Raw genomic sequence first — 13,372 nt, forward strand, 5'->3', positions numbered from 1 at the left:
AGACAAGTGGATAGAATGTGATGAGAAGGGATGGAACAGAGGTTGGGAAGCATGCATGCCTACTGTGCGTACTGAGCCCTCTACAGCTGAGGCTGGGGTTTGTGCAGCAAGTTGGTGAGATGCTGGTGATGTTAAAGTGTCTGTGAGATGATCAGTGCTGATGTTGTGTGAGATCCCTGAGCGGTGTAACCCTTTGAGTGCATTATGCCATTATGAGAGTGAGAGATTGGAGTGAGCTGAAGGTTGACCTATCCTGGGGAAACAGATGAGATCATTCATCCTCTTCCTGCACTGGATGTTGTTTCTCAGGCGGGTGCCCAATGAACTGACCTTCCTTGCAGCTGCCACCCAGACTGAAGAGGTGATATTGGTGGGCCTCCTGGAGCCATCCCTCGGGTAGTGGACATCCTGGTGCTGTTGGACTCCACGGATGAGGGCCTCAAGGGAGTCACTGCTGAACCTTGGTGCAGCTTTTATCTTGAACGAAGCCATATTGAAACATTTCCTCCACATAGCTGGACAGGAGAGAGTGTGTTTGGGTGGTGTTTAAATATGGCACCCAGACTTTTGATCCCATTAGGTAATGGCAAGGCAAACAAATCAGTTCCTGCCCCACCATGTTTTATGGAGAGTTACTCACCAATACATAACTAATGACCTTCGAGCATGAAATCAGGCATGACCATGCCGCTCAGCGGGCAATGTGCCGTGAAACCTGCCCACCACCACACTTAGTCTCCAAAATAGAAAATTCCTCCCATAGTTCCAGCAGGAAGGTCTGAATTATGATCAGAAATAAGAACCTGCCCAGTTTTCCATTCTCTTGCCCTAGTGTACGGACACCAATCATTATCAATCTGACCAAGATAATTTAAATGAGGAATCAGACCAAGGAAATACATGGTCTATATAATTCATTTACTCTCTGGGATAATTTGCTGAATCATCTGCATTTGGGAATTCTTTAATTTTATGGCTTCTCCAGTATTTTTGACAGAGAAGATGATGCACGATCTAGCAGTGTGTCAGCACTTGAGAGGAAACAGGCTGAGAAGCGGAAAGAGGTGATGAGGTCACAGACACTGCCACGCACTTCTGGAACACAGGCACGGAAGGCATTGATTGAGAAATTAGAAAAGGAAGGTGGAAGGTAGGACTCTCAGCAAGAAGTCTTTAAAATAGATTTTTGCTGTATTAAATGTATAATGTTTGTAAAATCAAAGTACTGAAAATCTCATATATAGTGCATTTTTATATTCAACACATCACTGCAGTATTATCTGAGAAAATTGCATTAATTTTGGTGCAGAATTGATTAAATGGAGTGTACTTTTTAAAATTTGTTTATGGGCTGTGGGAATCGCTGGCAAGGCCAGCATTTATTGTTCATCCCTATTTGTCCTTTTGAAGATGGTGGTGAGCTGCCCTCTTGAACCACTGCCATCCATCCATAAGTACACTCACAATGCTATTAGGGAGAGAATTCCAGGATTTTGACACAGTGCTAATGAAGGAACGGCAAAACATTTCCAAGTCAGGATGGTTTTTGGCTTGGGGGAACCTTGTAGGTGGTGATGTACCTGGGCATCTGTTGTCCTTGTTTTTCTAGTTGGTCAAGGTCATGGGCTTGGAAGGTGGTGTCAAAAGAACCTGTTGAAGGCAAATTGTTGCAGTGCATCATGTAGATGGTACATACTGCTGCCGCCACTTCCAGGTGCAGAAGCAAAAGTTCTGAACTAATATAAGGAATAGTTGGTTGGTTATGGGACTATAGATGCCAAGTGGATGAGCTGAAGTGGTTGTAATTTTCTTCAGTTGTCATCTATTTTCCAAACGGTTCAACCATTGTTCTTAATGCTGTGATTTTTTTTCTCTGTTTTATAGCAATTAATCATGCAAGTTCCATCTTCTGGGGCAGGGCTTTTTGGATGACAGGGTATCCCACCTGCCACCCGAGGAGCCAGCGGGGAATGTATACATTTAATAAGGAGCATTCCGAGGTTGGAGGGGTGGGGGTGGCGGCGGATGCAGATGTAGGATGGAGGCAGGCCTGCCCCATGCGCTTGGATGTGGATCAGAAGCGACCAGGGGGACTGCAAAGTACCAAGGCGGGCTGTTTAAAAGGCTTGTCTTAGTTCTCTGGGTCTCCATCCCAGTTGTTTTGTTAAATATTAGGTCCTCTATCCCTCACTGTCACCCCCCCATCCTCTCCCCATCCCCCCCATGCCAATTCATGCCCCAGCCATACACAGCTCTTTATAGCCCCATGCCAACTATGCCAATCTATTTTCCCTTGCATCCTAGTCCCTCTGTGCCAACTCGCCCAGTGTCTATCATAGGCAAACATCAGGAGCCATGTTAAGATGAAGTAAAATAAAGATCTAAATATCTTTAACAGCCACTACTATAATAAAAAAACACTCACATTCATGAAAGCTTATTCAAAACATTTAAATTACCTTAAACACTGAATCGCTGATAGAAACAAACAGACTTGTGTTCATTACCCCACATCAAAGATGCTGATCCTTTAATAACCTCTTTGAGCTGTCCATCAAACTCTGAACTTGGGATCCTTTTCTGAGATAAAGATAGGCTGTGGAAAGCAGCTAAGCATTAGTAGTGACATAATGGTAGCTCTTGGGATAATGTCAACAAACAGCTATTGTAACTGCTAGAACATATTTTTTTTCCAAGTCTCACTGACACAACTATTTTAAAATCTTTTTTAAAGGGCTGGGGATTTAAATGACTTCACAACTTGGCAGTTCTGCAGGCTCTTACCTCCCCTTCAAGACCATTTACAACCACTCTAAAAATTTGTAATTCCCACTCCGTGGATTAAGGCCCTTACTACAGTGAAAATGGGGTCTGTTTGTACTCAGCACTGAACTCAAATGGCCCTGCTGAATTTGCATTTCCCTCATGTGTGAATAATGCCATCCCCCTTTTCCCTACCAATACAAAGTTTGACAAGGCAGACAAGGGCAGTTGAGATAGGAAGAAATCAGTTCTGGGACAGGAAATGGCTGAGATGATAGATTCAGCTGGTTTCTTGCATTTGCGCCATACCCCTGATACCCTTATCTAACAAAACCAACTATCTCAGTCTTGAAAATTCAAATTGTCCTGGCAAAAACAACTTTTTGGGCAAGAAAGCTCCAGATTTCTATGACTCTTTGTATGAAAAAGTGCTTTCTGGTTTTGTTTCTGAATAGCCTAGTTTTAATTTTAAGATTGCAATCCCTTATTCTTGATTTGCGCACCAGAGGATATGGTCCTCCATATCTATCCTGCCAAATTCTTTGCCAATCCCTCAATCTCCTATACTGAAGGAAATAAACAACAAGCTTATGCAACCTTACCTCATAATTTAACCCTCTAAGCTTCAGTATTATTATAGTGAGTCTATGCCAGACCCCTGCCCATATCCAATGTACCCTTCCTGCAGTACAATGCCCAGAACTGAATGCAGTACCCCAGCTGGGCTGTGATTAAGGCTCTATACTCCTGAAACATAAATTCCACCCCTTTGTTTTCTGGCCCCCTTGAGATAACATTAGCCTTTTTGTTTGCCTTTTGCATCTGTTTATTGGCTTTTACTGATTTGTGTACTTGGACCCCCAAACCTTTTTGCTCCTCTAGTACCTAATTTCTCACCATTTAAAAAATACACTGATTTATCATTCTGGGCTCAAAGTGAATGATATCACACTTGCTTACATTGAACTCTATTTGCCATAATTTTACCCACTCAGTTACTCTGTCTTTGTCCCTTTGCAATTTCTTACTCCCATCTGCACTACTTCGTCCTTCTTAGTGTCATCTGCAAACTTGGCTGTACAGCTCTCTATTCCTTCATCTCTGTCATTAGTAAATATGCTGAAAGGTTGAGGACCCAGTATAGATCCACGGGGAACATTACTTTCCAGATTCAGATACAAATTTGGAATCCAATTTTTCAAATCCCCAAATTTTAACCAATTAAAGTTTATTCTTTCCGGGCTACAAATGAGGAGAGAATTTTCCCTGGTCACTATTGACCTGGTTTGTTTTTGGCCTATTTCAAGATAGTTGCAGGATACGAGAGACCATAAAATGCAGCAGGGAAGAATTCAGCATCTAGTTTTTCTTAATTTCGGATGTATTTCCTCACAATGCATTTAACATTTGATAAAGCAGCAGAAAGACTATTTAAAAAATAATAGGCTATTTGCCTATTGCATTTAGTTACCCATGGAAAAGGAAGAGTTTTTTTCCTGCAACCAACATTGTCATTACCCCCACCACCACCACCCCCCCAACACATGAACAAACATGCGCCAAGAGCTTGCTGTCAACCAAAGAAGATCCATTGATTAGAGTGAGGGATAGGAGGTGGAAGTCCTGCACTTCTGACAGAATTCCTGATACAAAGAGAAATCTACACTTATGTATTAATACATTGTAAAGAATTGTAGGATGATGTCCTCTAGTTAGTATTTTTCAGCACATTCATGATCTCACAAGAAATGTCAGCCAGAGAAAATTGTTTACACTGCTATACTACATAGCAAGTAGAGTAAATCATCCCAACAGGACTTTTGATAAAAATAAAATACTGCGGATGCTGGAAATCTGAAACAAAAACAGAAAATGCTGGAAAGACTCAGCAGGCTTAACAGCATCTGTGGAGAGAAAAACAGAGTTAACATATGACTCCTCTCCAGAGCTTTTGATCTTTGTTTTAGAGGCTATATCTAAAGTCTGGACCTACGTGTGTGTATGTGTTGAATCACAGAATCTTTGTGGATGTAATTTTCCTCCAGAAACTGTGTCTGGGAGACTATCAATTATGTAATTGTTTTAGTCATTTATAACAACCAAATTCATCTCTATTTATATACTTCAGTCCTGGAAATCCAGCCATTGCCAGGGTGAAAGTGCAGAGATCCTCAAGTTGTGGTGTGCCAAATGCTAACAGTATTAAGCAGATGCTACTTGACTGGTGTAGAGCCAAGACACGTGGTTATGAGGTGAGTGGGCACACATTCTATCTTATCAGGGAAAGAAAATGTAGAAAATATTTTCATGAAAGTGGGAGAGAAATAATTCAATTTCGCATCTATCAGGAAAGAGATTTTTTTAAATGTATGGAATTACAGGAGTTGGTCATTCAACTCTTCTGGCTTGTTAACAGTGAATCATTTAGATCATGGCTGATCTGCTCCATTTATCCGCTTTGGTCCCATTTCCATTAATACTTTACTTGATCTATCAATCTCTGTCTTCCTATTTTATTCCTAAATTACCTTTCCCTAATTTTACGATTGTGGGTTCTGTATTCCCCCACCAAAGAAAATAGTTCCTCTGTGTCTACTCTATCAGTTCCGTTTATCATTTTGTTTGATTGAAATTGCACGGTTCAATGCTAGTAACAAGCTCATTATCTGTTGCTTTAACCTGTCTGAGTTAACATCTTCATTAAAACAGCAAAGGAATGCCATATAAACTCACTAAGCCTCAATTACAGAACAAGAGTTTGAAGGTGACACATGTACTTAATAATTTCAATATTGAATATCTTTTGCACCTTTTTAAGATAGGTAATGACACCAGGTATTTCCTTTATTTTTAATACTAAATATAATGGTGTAGACGGAGAACTGTATTCTTTGATGTTCTTTAGTTCATAACAAGACAGCCTTGCTGTTGGTAACACAAATGGTAGTTCAAAAACGTATTTGTTACTTTGTATGGTATTTTGTTTAAACGATGAATATTGAGAACGCCTTTGGAGGAAGAGGCTAAGGGGTGGTTAAAAATCATTGATCTGTGATTTTTCAAGTTTTATTATTTCAATTTTGTTTTATATAGTTTTCTTTCTTTCAGTCCTTCCTTGCCATTTTGTGTGATTATGTTAATTAGATTTGCTGGATAAGTTATTTTAAAAGAAAATATGAGGGAAAATTTGTTGACGTTTATGTTACCTGGAAGTTGTAACAGTTTGATTTTAAAAAGAGCCAAATGGCAAAACTATCTCCTTGAAGGACGATTGTGTTTCTTTGTCAGCTTTGAAAGAGTGTTACACCATGAAATACATTATATTATGCATCTCGAAACAACTAACCCTCTGTTCACCTCACTCTAATGTTTTGCTTTGTCCATCAGCATGTGACCATCCAGAACTTCTCCTCCAGCTGGAGTGATGGAATGGCATTCTGTGCCCTGGTGCATAACTTCTTCCCTGAGGCCTTTGATTACTCAGAACTGAATCCCAGCAACCGCAGGCATAACTTCGAGGTGGCATTTAGAATGGCTGAGTAGGTACCATTTCTAGATCTTTGTGTGCATTGTATTAGCTAAGCATTTATAGAATGGTGCCTCAATCAGCAATTATTGAGCATTTCATTACAGAGTGTTACATTTTAAAAATGTGATAGCAGCATAATGACTCATAAAATAATAAACCACATTGCATTTTGGTTTCTAAAACGTAACTCAACTGGAAAGAAGAGTGATTATTGGGTTTTCCTGAAATAAAGGGTTAACAAAATGCACCGTACAATGTTAATGTGTGAGGAGATTGCTAGTAAATGGGCTGTGGAATCAAGAAACTGGGTAATCACCTTCCTGTGCAATATATGTAATCATCTTACTCATTTTAGGAGATGTACAATTCTCAAATATCATTGTCCATACGGTAATACTACAGTGTTTTCATTGTAGAGTGTGGAACAAACCTTGCAGAGGTCCAATAGACTTTATTTAGGTGTTGGTATCTTACATATTTAACAAATGCTTTAAGCTAGAGTCAGCTAAAAATTGAAATAAATTTCCTATGAAACTAAGTAACATCTGTCTATATAGCTGTGACCTCATTTACACCTAGGAAAAAGAATCACCAATGTATAATTTGTTGATTTCTGACCAGTTGACACTCATTACGTGTTCTGTACTCAAGAGTTACCAGCTGTAAAAGAAATTAATAACTGGTAGTGATGTAGATTAGTGCCTGTGTCGATGCAAGGCTGGATTTTCAACCCAGGTCGGGTGTGCAGAGAAATAGGAGGCGGGGCAGATGACCCCAGAGGTGGAGAGGGTTCAGAGGCGGGCCTGGCACATGTGGGGGACTTGGGCGCATATAAAAAGTGTGTGCTTTTGGGGAGGCCTTGGAGTGTGAGTCCTGGTGAATGCAGCACATGCAGAGCCTTGGAAGAGACGTTGTGGAGTGGTCAGGTGAGTGTCAAAGCTGTAAATGTTGTCCAACTGTCCTAGAATGGATTGCTCATCATGGGCTTTCCCTATGGAAGAACTGCTGGTGATGTTTCCCAATGAAACGTGTGATCAACTAAACTAATGATTGGATTCCCAAGACACAGCCATAGAGATGGTATTGTCTTGCCACAGCAACTTAATGCAGATAACATGTAGTGATTTAGTAACCTGGTGGCGTAGTGTGGTATTGTCACTGGATTGATAATCCATAGACCCAGGGTAATGCTCTGGGGACCTGGGTTCAAATCCCACCAGATGGTGGAATTTGAATTCAATAAAAATAAAAATTAAACATTAAACCATTGTCGATTGTCGTAAAAACCCATCTGGTTCACTAATGTCCTTTAGGGAAGGAAATCTGCTGTCCTCACCTGGTCTGACCTACATGTGACTCCAGATCCGCAGTAGTGGTTGACTCTTAAATACTCTCTCAAATTGCTTAACAAGCCACTCAGTTATATCAAATCACTAAAAAGTTAATAAAAAGGAATGAAACCAGGTGGATCACCCAGCATCAACCTAGGCATGGAAAATGAGAACGGCAAACCCAATCCTGTGGACCCTGCAGAGTCCTCCTTACTAACATCTGGGGGCCTGTGCCAAAATTGGGAGAGCTGTTTCACAGACTAGTTAAGCAACAGCCTAACATAGTCATACTCATGGAATCATACCTTACAGATCATGTCCCAGACACCACCATCACTAAGTCATGTCCCACCGGCAACACAGACCAAACAGAGGTGGCGGTCCAGTTGGGAGGGAGTTGCCCTGGGAGTCCTCAACATCAACTTCAGCCCTCATGAAGTCTCATGGCATCAGGTCAAACATGGGCAAGGAAACATCCTGCTGATTACCACGTATGCACCCCCAGCAAAAGATAAGGCTGAAGCATTCGCAACAATCTTCAGCCAGATGTGCCAAGTGGATGATCCATCTCGGCCTTCTTCGAAGGTCCCCAGCATAAGAGGTGCCAGTCTTCAGCCAATTCAATTCACTCCATTTGATATCAAGATGCGGCTGAAGGCACTGGACACTGCAAAGTCTATGGGTCCTGACGATGTTCCGGCAATAGTACTGAAGACTTGTGTTCAAGAATTAGCTGCTTCCCTAGCCAAGCTGTTCCAGTACAGCTACAAGAATAGCATTTACCCAGCAATGTGGAAAATTGCCCAGGCTATCCTGTACACACAAAGCAGGACAAATCAAACCCAGCCAATTATCGTCCCATGAGTCTACTCTTGATCATCAGTAAAGTAATGGAAGAGGTCATCAACATTGCTATCAAGTGGCACTTGCTTAGCAATAACCTGCACACTGATGCTCAGTTTGGGTTCTGCCAGACTTATTCAGCATCTGACCTCATTACAGCTTTGGTTCAAACATGGACAAGAGTCAATGGGAATCAGGGGCAAACTCCCCACCAGTTGGATTTATACCTAGCACAAAGGAAGATGGTTGTGGTTGGTGGAGGTCAATCATCTCAGTTCCAGGACATCATTGAAGGAGTTCCTTAGGGTGGTGTCCTTGGCCCAACCATCTTTAGCTGCTTCATCAATGACCTTCCTTCCATCATAAGGGCAGAAATGGGGATGTTCACAGATTGTGCAATGTTCAGCACCATTCGCGACCCATCAGATACTCAAACAGTCCATGCCCAAATACATCGAGACCTGGATAATATCAGGTTTGGGCTAACAAGTGGCAAGTAACATTCGTGCCACACAAGCATCAGGCAATGACTATCTCCAACAAGAGATAATCTAACCATCGCCCCTTGATACTCAGTGGCATTACCATAGCTGACTCCCTGGCCATCAACATCCTGGGGATTATCATTGACCAGAAACTGAACAGGACTAGCCACATGAATACTGTAATTACAAGAGCAGGTCAGAGGTTAGGAATCCTGTGGCAAGTAACTCACTCCTGACTCCCCCATAGCCTTTCAACCATCTACAAGGCACAAGTCAGGAATCTGATGGACTACTCTCCACTTGCCTGGATGAATTCAGCTCCCAACAACACTCAAGAAGCTTGACACCATCCAGGCCAAAGCAGCCCAGTGATTGATTCCACAAACATTCACTCCTTCCACCACAGACAAACAGTGACAGCAGTCTGTACCATCTACAAGATGCACTACAGAAACTCACCAAGGCTTTTCAGGCAGCGCCATTCAAACCCACGGCTGCTGACATGTAGAAGGACAAGGGCCGCTGATACATGGGAACACCATCACCTGCAAGTTCCCCTCCAAGCCACCCACGATCCTGACTTGAAAATACTTCATTGTTCCTTCAATGTTGCTGGGTTACAATCCTGGAACTTTGTCTCTAACAGCACTGTAGGTGTACCTACATCACAGGGACTGCAACTGTTCAAGTAGGCAGTTCACCACCACCTTTCAAGGGCAATTAGGGATGGGCAATAAATGCTGGCCTAGCCAGCGAAGCCCACATCCTTTAAATAAATAAAAATAATTATCCCATCCACATGCCCTACTGTCACTCGTCTCTCTCGATGCGCCCACACTGTGGACCCTTAACCAAATCCCTCACATTTGCACAGTGTAGTGGTATAACATTCTGAATAAGACTGAGTAAGCCTGTTGGTCTATCAGTTGTCCTTGAGCACAGCATGTCACCTTGGTGTGACAGCTGCAACATACCTGGCACCAAGTGTATGTGCAGAGCCCTTCTCTCAACCACACCGTTAAGGGTATTCATCGTTGAGATGATGTGCATGGTTAGTGCACATAAGCACCGAAACGTGAATTAGAGCAATGTATTTTGAGTTGCTCATGACCTTTCATACCTTACATTTACTAAGTCATAGAATGTCGCACAGATCAGATCCACCTCAAGGGATGGGACCAGCTGCCCCATATTTTTCCAACCAGGTCCTGTGGAGGAGGTGCAAAGGGACACCATTTACCCAGTTGGCCATTGGAAACTGCCTACCATGAGCAAGAAGGCATGGGTGCAGACTGCGGCGGCAGTGAGAGCCACCAGCAACCACAGAGGATCATGGAAAGGTAACCCTTTGCATTCTGGCAAGTTGAGTAGCTTGGCTCACAGACACACAGGTCCAAGGGAAGGTTCATGTCTGTATACTGCAGAAAAGGTGTGAGACATGTTCAATGTTGAAGCAGAGGATTGTATAAGCAGCTCATTTAGCCGTGCGCAAAACAGATGTGTATAGGGAGTATGATGCACAGGCATAGTGAAGAGCAATATCTTACAATTGCTATATATGTGAGAGTGACATAACTCTTCTATGGTTCTATGGTACGTATTGTATTTGCAGAACAACAGGGTGGAGAACGTGAGGGAGAGGCCCAGACTTGTTTCCCCTAACTGACGGGTCAATTACCAGGGGACATAGATTTAAGGTGATTGATAGAAGGATCAGAGGGGACATGAGGAAAATCTTTTTCACCCAGAGGGTGGTGGGCATCTGGAATTCACTGCCTAAGTTGGTGGTTGAGGCTGAAACACTCAACTCATTAAAAAAGTACCTAGATCTGCATCTGAATTGCAGTAATCTGCAAGGCTATGGACCAGGTGCTGGAAAGCAGGATTAAAATGAGCAGCTAGTTTCTTTTTTTCTCTCTCTGTCCGGCACCAACATGATGGTCTGGATGGCCTCTTTCTACACCGTAACTTTTCAGTGGTTCTATGGTTCTAGGCTTCATATTGTATTTGCAGCACAACAGGATGTAGACTGTGAGGGAGAGACCCAGATTGGGTGTGGGAGACCCTACCTGAGGCCCATGCGCTCTGTGGAGCAAATGGCCCTGGAGATCGTCAGGGTGGTGGAGCTGTTGGTGATGGTGAATCTCCAGTAGCAGGTGATGAAGGAGGTGTTGAGATTGCTTTGGCACATGGTGGTAATGGTGGAGGCCATGTTGTTTCCTCAATGAGCACAATGGGACTTTGTTGCACTCCCTCTCATGTCAGTGAGGTTAAGTCATGTGGACATGCATCTGAGCATGCTTTCACTTTGAGAAGGGCTATAGCTAAATATCTAATTTTATATCTCACACAGGCCCCACCTCTGCTGGATCCCCACCTCTTCCCACTCCCCCGCCCCCTCCAATCACCACCAAACCCCCAGTTCCATATCATCCCTCAGGCATCAGGAGGAGGAAGAGATGTCCAAGGAAGCAACGTCATATCACACTAGCCCACACCCCACCAATTCAGATACAGGCACTTTGGATTTGGATGGATGTAGCATGCATTTAGAGTCAGTAGCACAGGGTGAAAGTCACCACGCTAGCATGCAGGAGAAGGTGTCAGGATCAGAGACATCTGCGCACAGTCCCCCTTGGAGGAGGGTGGAAAGTCATGATGATGCTCCAGTGGACAGATACGTGGAACAGTGGAAGTCAGCTTTTGGGGCACAATAGTTGGCTAATCAGGAGCACATGTGTGGTCATCTGGCAGAGTTCCCTGAGGCAGTGGGAGCTCTTGAATTGCAAATGGAGGAGACCATTGCCATCATGGGCTCCATGTTGTCCCTAGGGCTCAGCTGCATGATTCTGACAATGAGTGATTGGCCAGTCTCGTGGAGACACACACTGCAACACTTGGAGTGGATGCAAGAGCAGTGTCTTGGCCAGGGAAGGGTGCAAGCCTTGCTCAGTAGTCTAGAGCAGTGTGCTCAGAACATGAGCGCTGATATCCATGGAATACATGAGGAGCTGCATACCCTTAACAGGATGATCGCATTGTTGGCCCAGTGATTGCTAGATTGGATGACTGTTGTGTGCCAGCAGCCAGCCCATCAACCCCACCTGAAGGCCAAACCAGGGCTGTGGAGGTAACTGAGGAGGATGAAGTGCTGAGAGCTCCTCAGCACCCTCTTACTCTACCAACTCACTGGCCCCTTTGCCCCAGAGTCCTTGTCTGCTCCACATGTGCTGCCCGTGCAGAAATACAGAGGCCACAGTCTGAGGGAGGTCCCCAACAGGTGCCTGCATGACAAGGCACGCCACCACGTTCCTCATTGCCTTTTAGACAGATATGTGCGCAGCCTGTGTCCAGCACCTCCAAGGCAACACAGGGGACACTTTGTAGAAGTGTGCACAACTGCAGGGTGCCATCCCGCCTAGAGCAATAATGGGTTCACTCTGGTTACTGTATTCACATTGTATATAGCACATTTGAACCCTTGTTCAATATATTTTTTTTCATTCCCACATGACTCTGTTTGTGTACAATAGAGAGCCCAAAGGAATGATAAAAATGTGAGTTAGCCTCTTACCAGTAATATTGGGCATGGCATGCTGAGTTGCATATTGACGTGCCTTCAGCAGGAGCAATAATGTGGCCTGATTGAGGCATATGAGAACCCATTCCATCTTTGTTGCATCACATAAGGGTCCAGAGGTCAAAGACTCGAGCACGAAGATACTCTTTGTATCTTTCAGTTTCCATCTAAGCATGACTTTGAGAGGCTTAATGAACCAACTCCATGACCAGATGCTGGTCAGCAAGTGCATCTGAAGCATGAGTGCTAGGTGCTATACATTCATCTGCACTGTAGTGTTGCAGTTGGTGTGAGCAGCGCAGCTCAGTAGGCCATGTATTGTCCAGTTAGTATGGGTTGTGTACAGTTACCAGTACAGTGGCTTCATTGTCATTTCTGGTGTCACAGGGTGTGGTTTGTGCAGTTTGCAAAGGTATATTTAAGCCAGGATTGATGCATGTGGTGCCCAGTGCTTAACTAGGACCATTGACTGGGATGGATGTAGCAGAAATTATTTCAATGATCTGTCATGGCACAGTTGTCTAATCATCACCCAGGAGATGCCATATTTGCACGTATGATGCAACATACACTCGTGTCAGGATGCATAGAGGTTAATGGATTCATTTGTGTCATTATCTGCATTGTGTGGCTTGATGATGGTCCATTTGGCAGCATGAGTGCATCATTCATGGTCAATGGCATTCGTGTGAGGGGATCAGGATGAATGGGACTTATTATCATGTGTGTTTGAAAGATGCTCACAACATCATGTTTATGATGGAGAGGATCTGCAGTTTGAATGTGACAGAATCTAACTCACTGATGTTGCTTTGCTTCTTCGTGAGGGATGGGCAGTCCC

At 43.5% G+C, this 13,372-nt stretch overlaps 1 protein-coding gene across 4 annotated transcripts in view; it reads left to right on the top strand.

The window, feature by feature from the left end:
• smtnb (smoothelin b) overlaps positions 1–13,372 on the top strand; it is a 416,118-nt gene that overhangs the window by 376,772 nt on the left and 25,974 nt on the right. For 3 of the 4 annotated variants that reach the window (XM_041203610.1, XM_041203609.1, XM_041203612.1), the window contains 3 exons: positions 986–1,150; positions 4,892–5,015; positions 6,151–6,302. In XM_041203610.1, coding sequence (XP_041059544.1) covers positions 986–1,150; positions 4,892–5,015; positions 6,151–6,302 — 441 coding nt within the window. The remainder of the gene's footprint in view (positions 1–985; positions 1,151–4,891; positions 5,016–6,150; positions 6,303–13,372) is intronic. The other variant, XM_041203611.1, reaches the window with a different exon arrangement.

This window comes from Carcharodon carcharias, chromosome 13 (genome assembly GCF_017639515.1).
Source record: "Carcharodon carcharias isolate sCarCar2 chromosome 13, sCarCar2.pri, whole genome shotgun sequence".
Classification (NCBI taxonomy): domain Eukaryota; kingdom Metazoa; phylum Chordata; class Chondrichthyes; order Lamniformes; family Lamnidae; genus Carcharodon; species Carcharodon carcharias.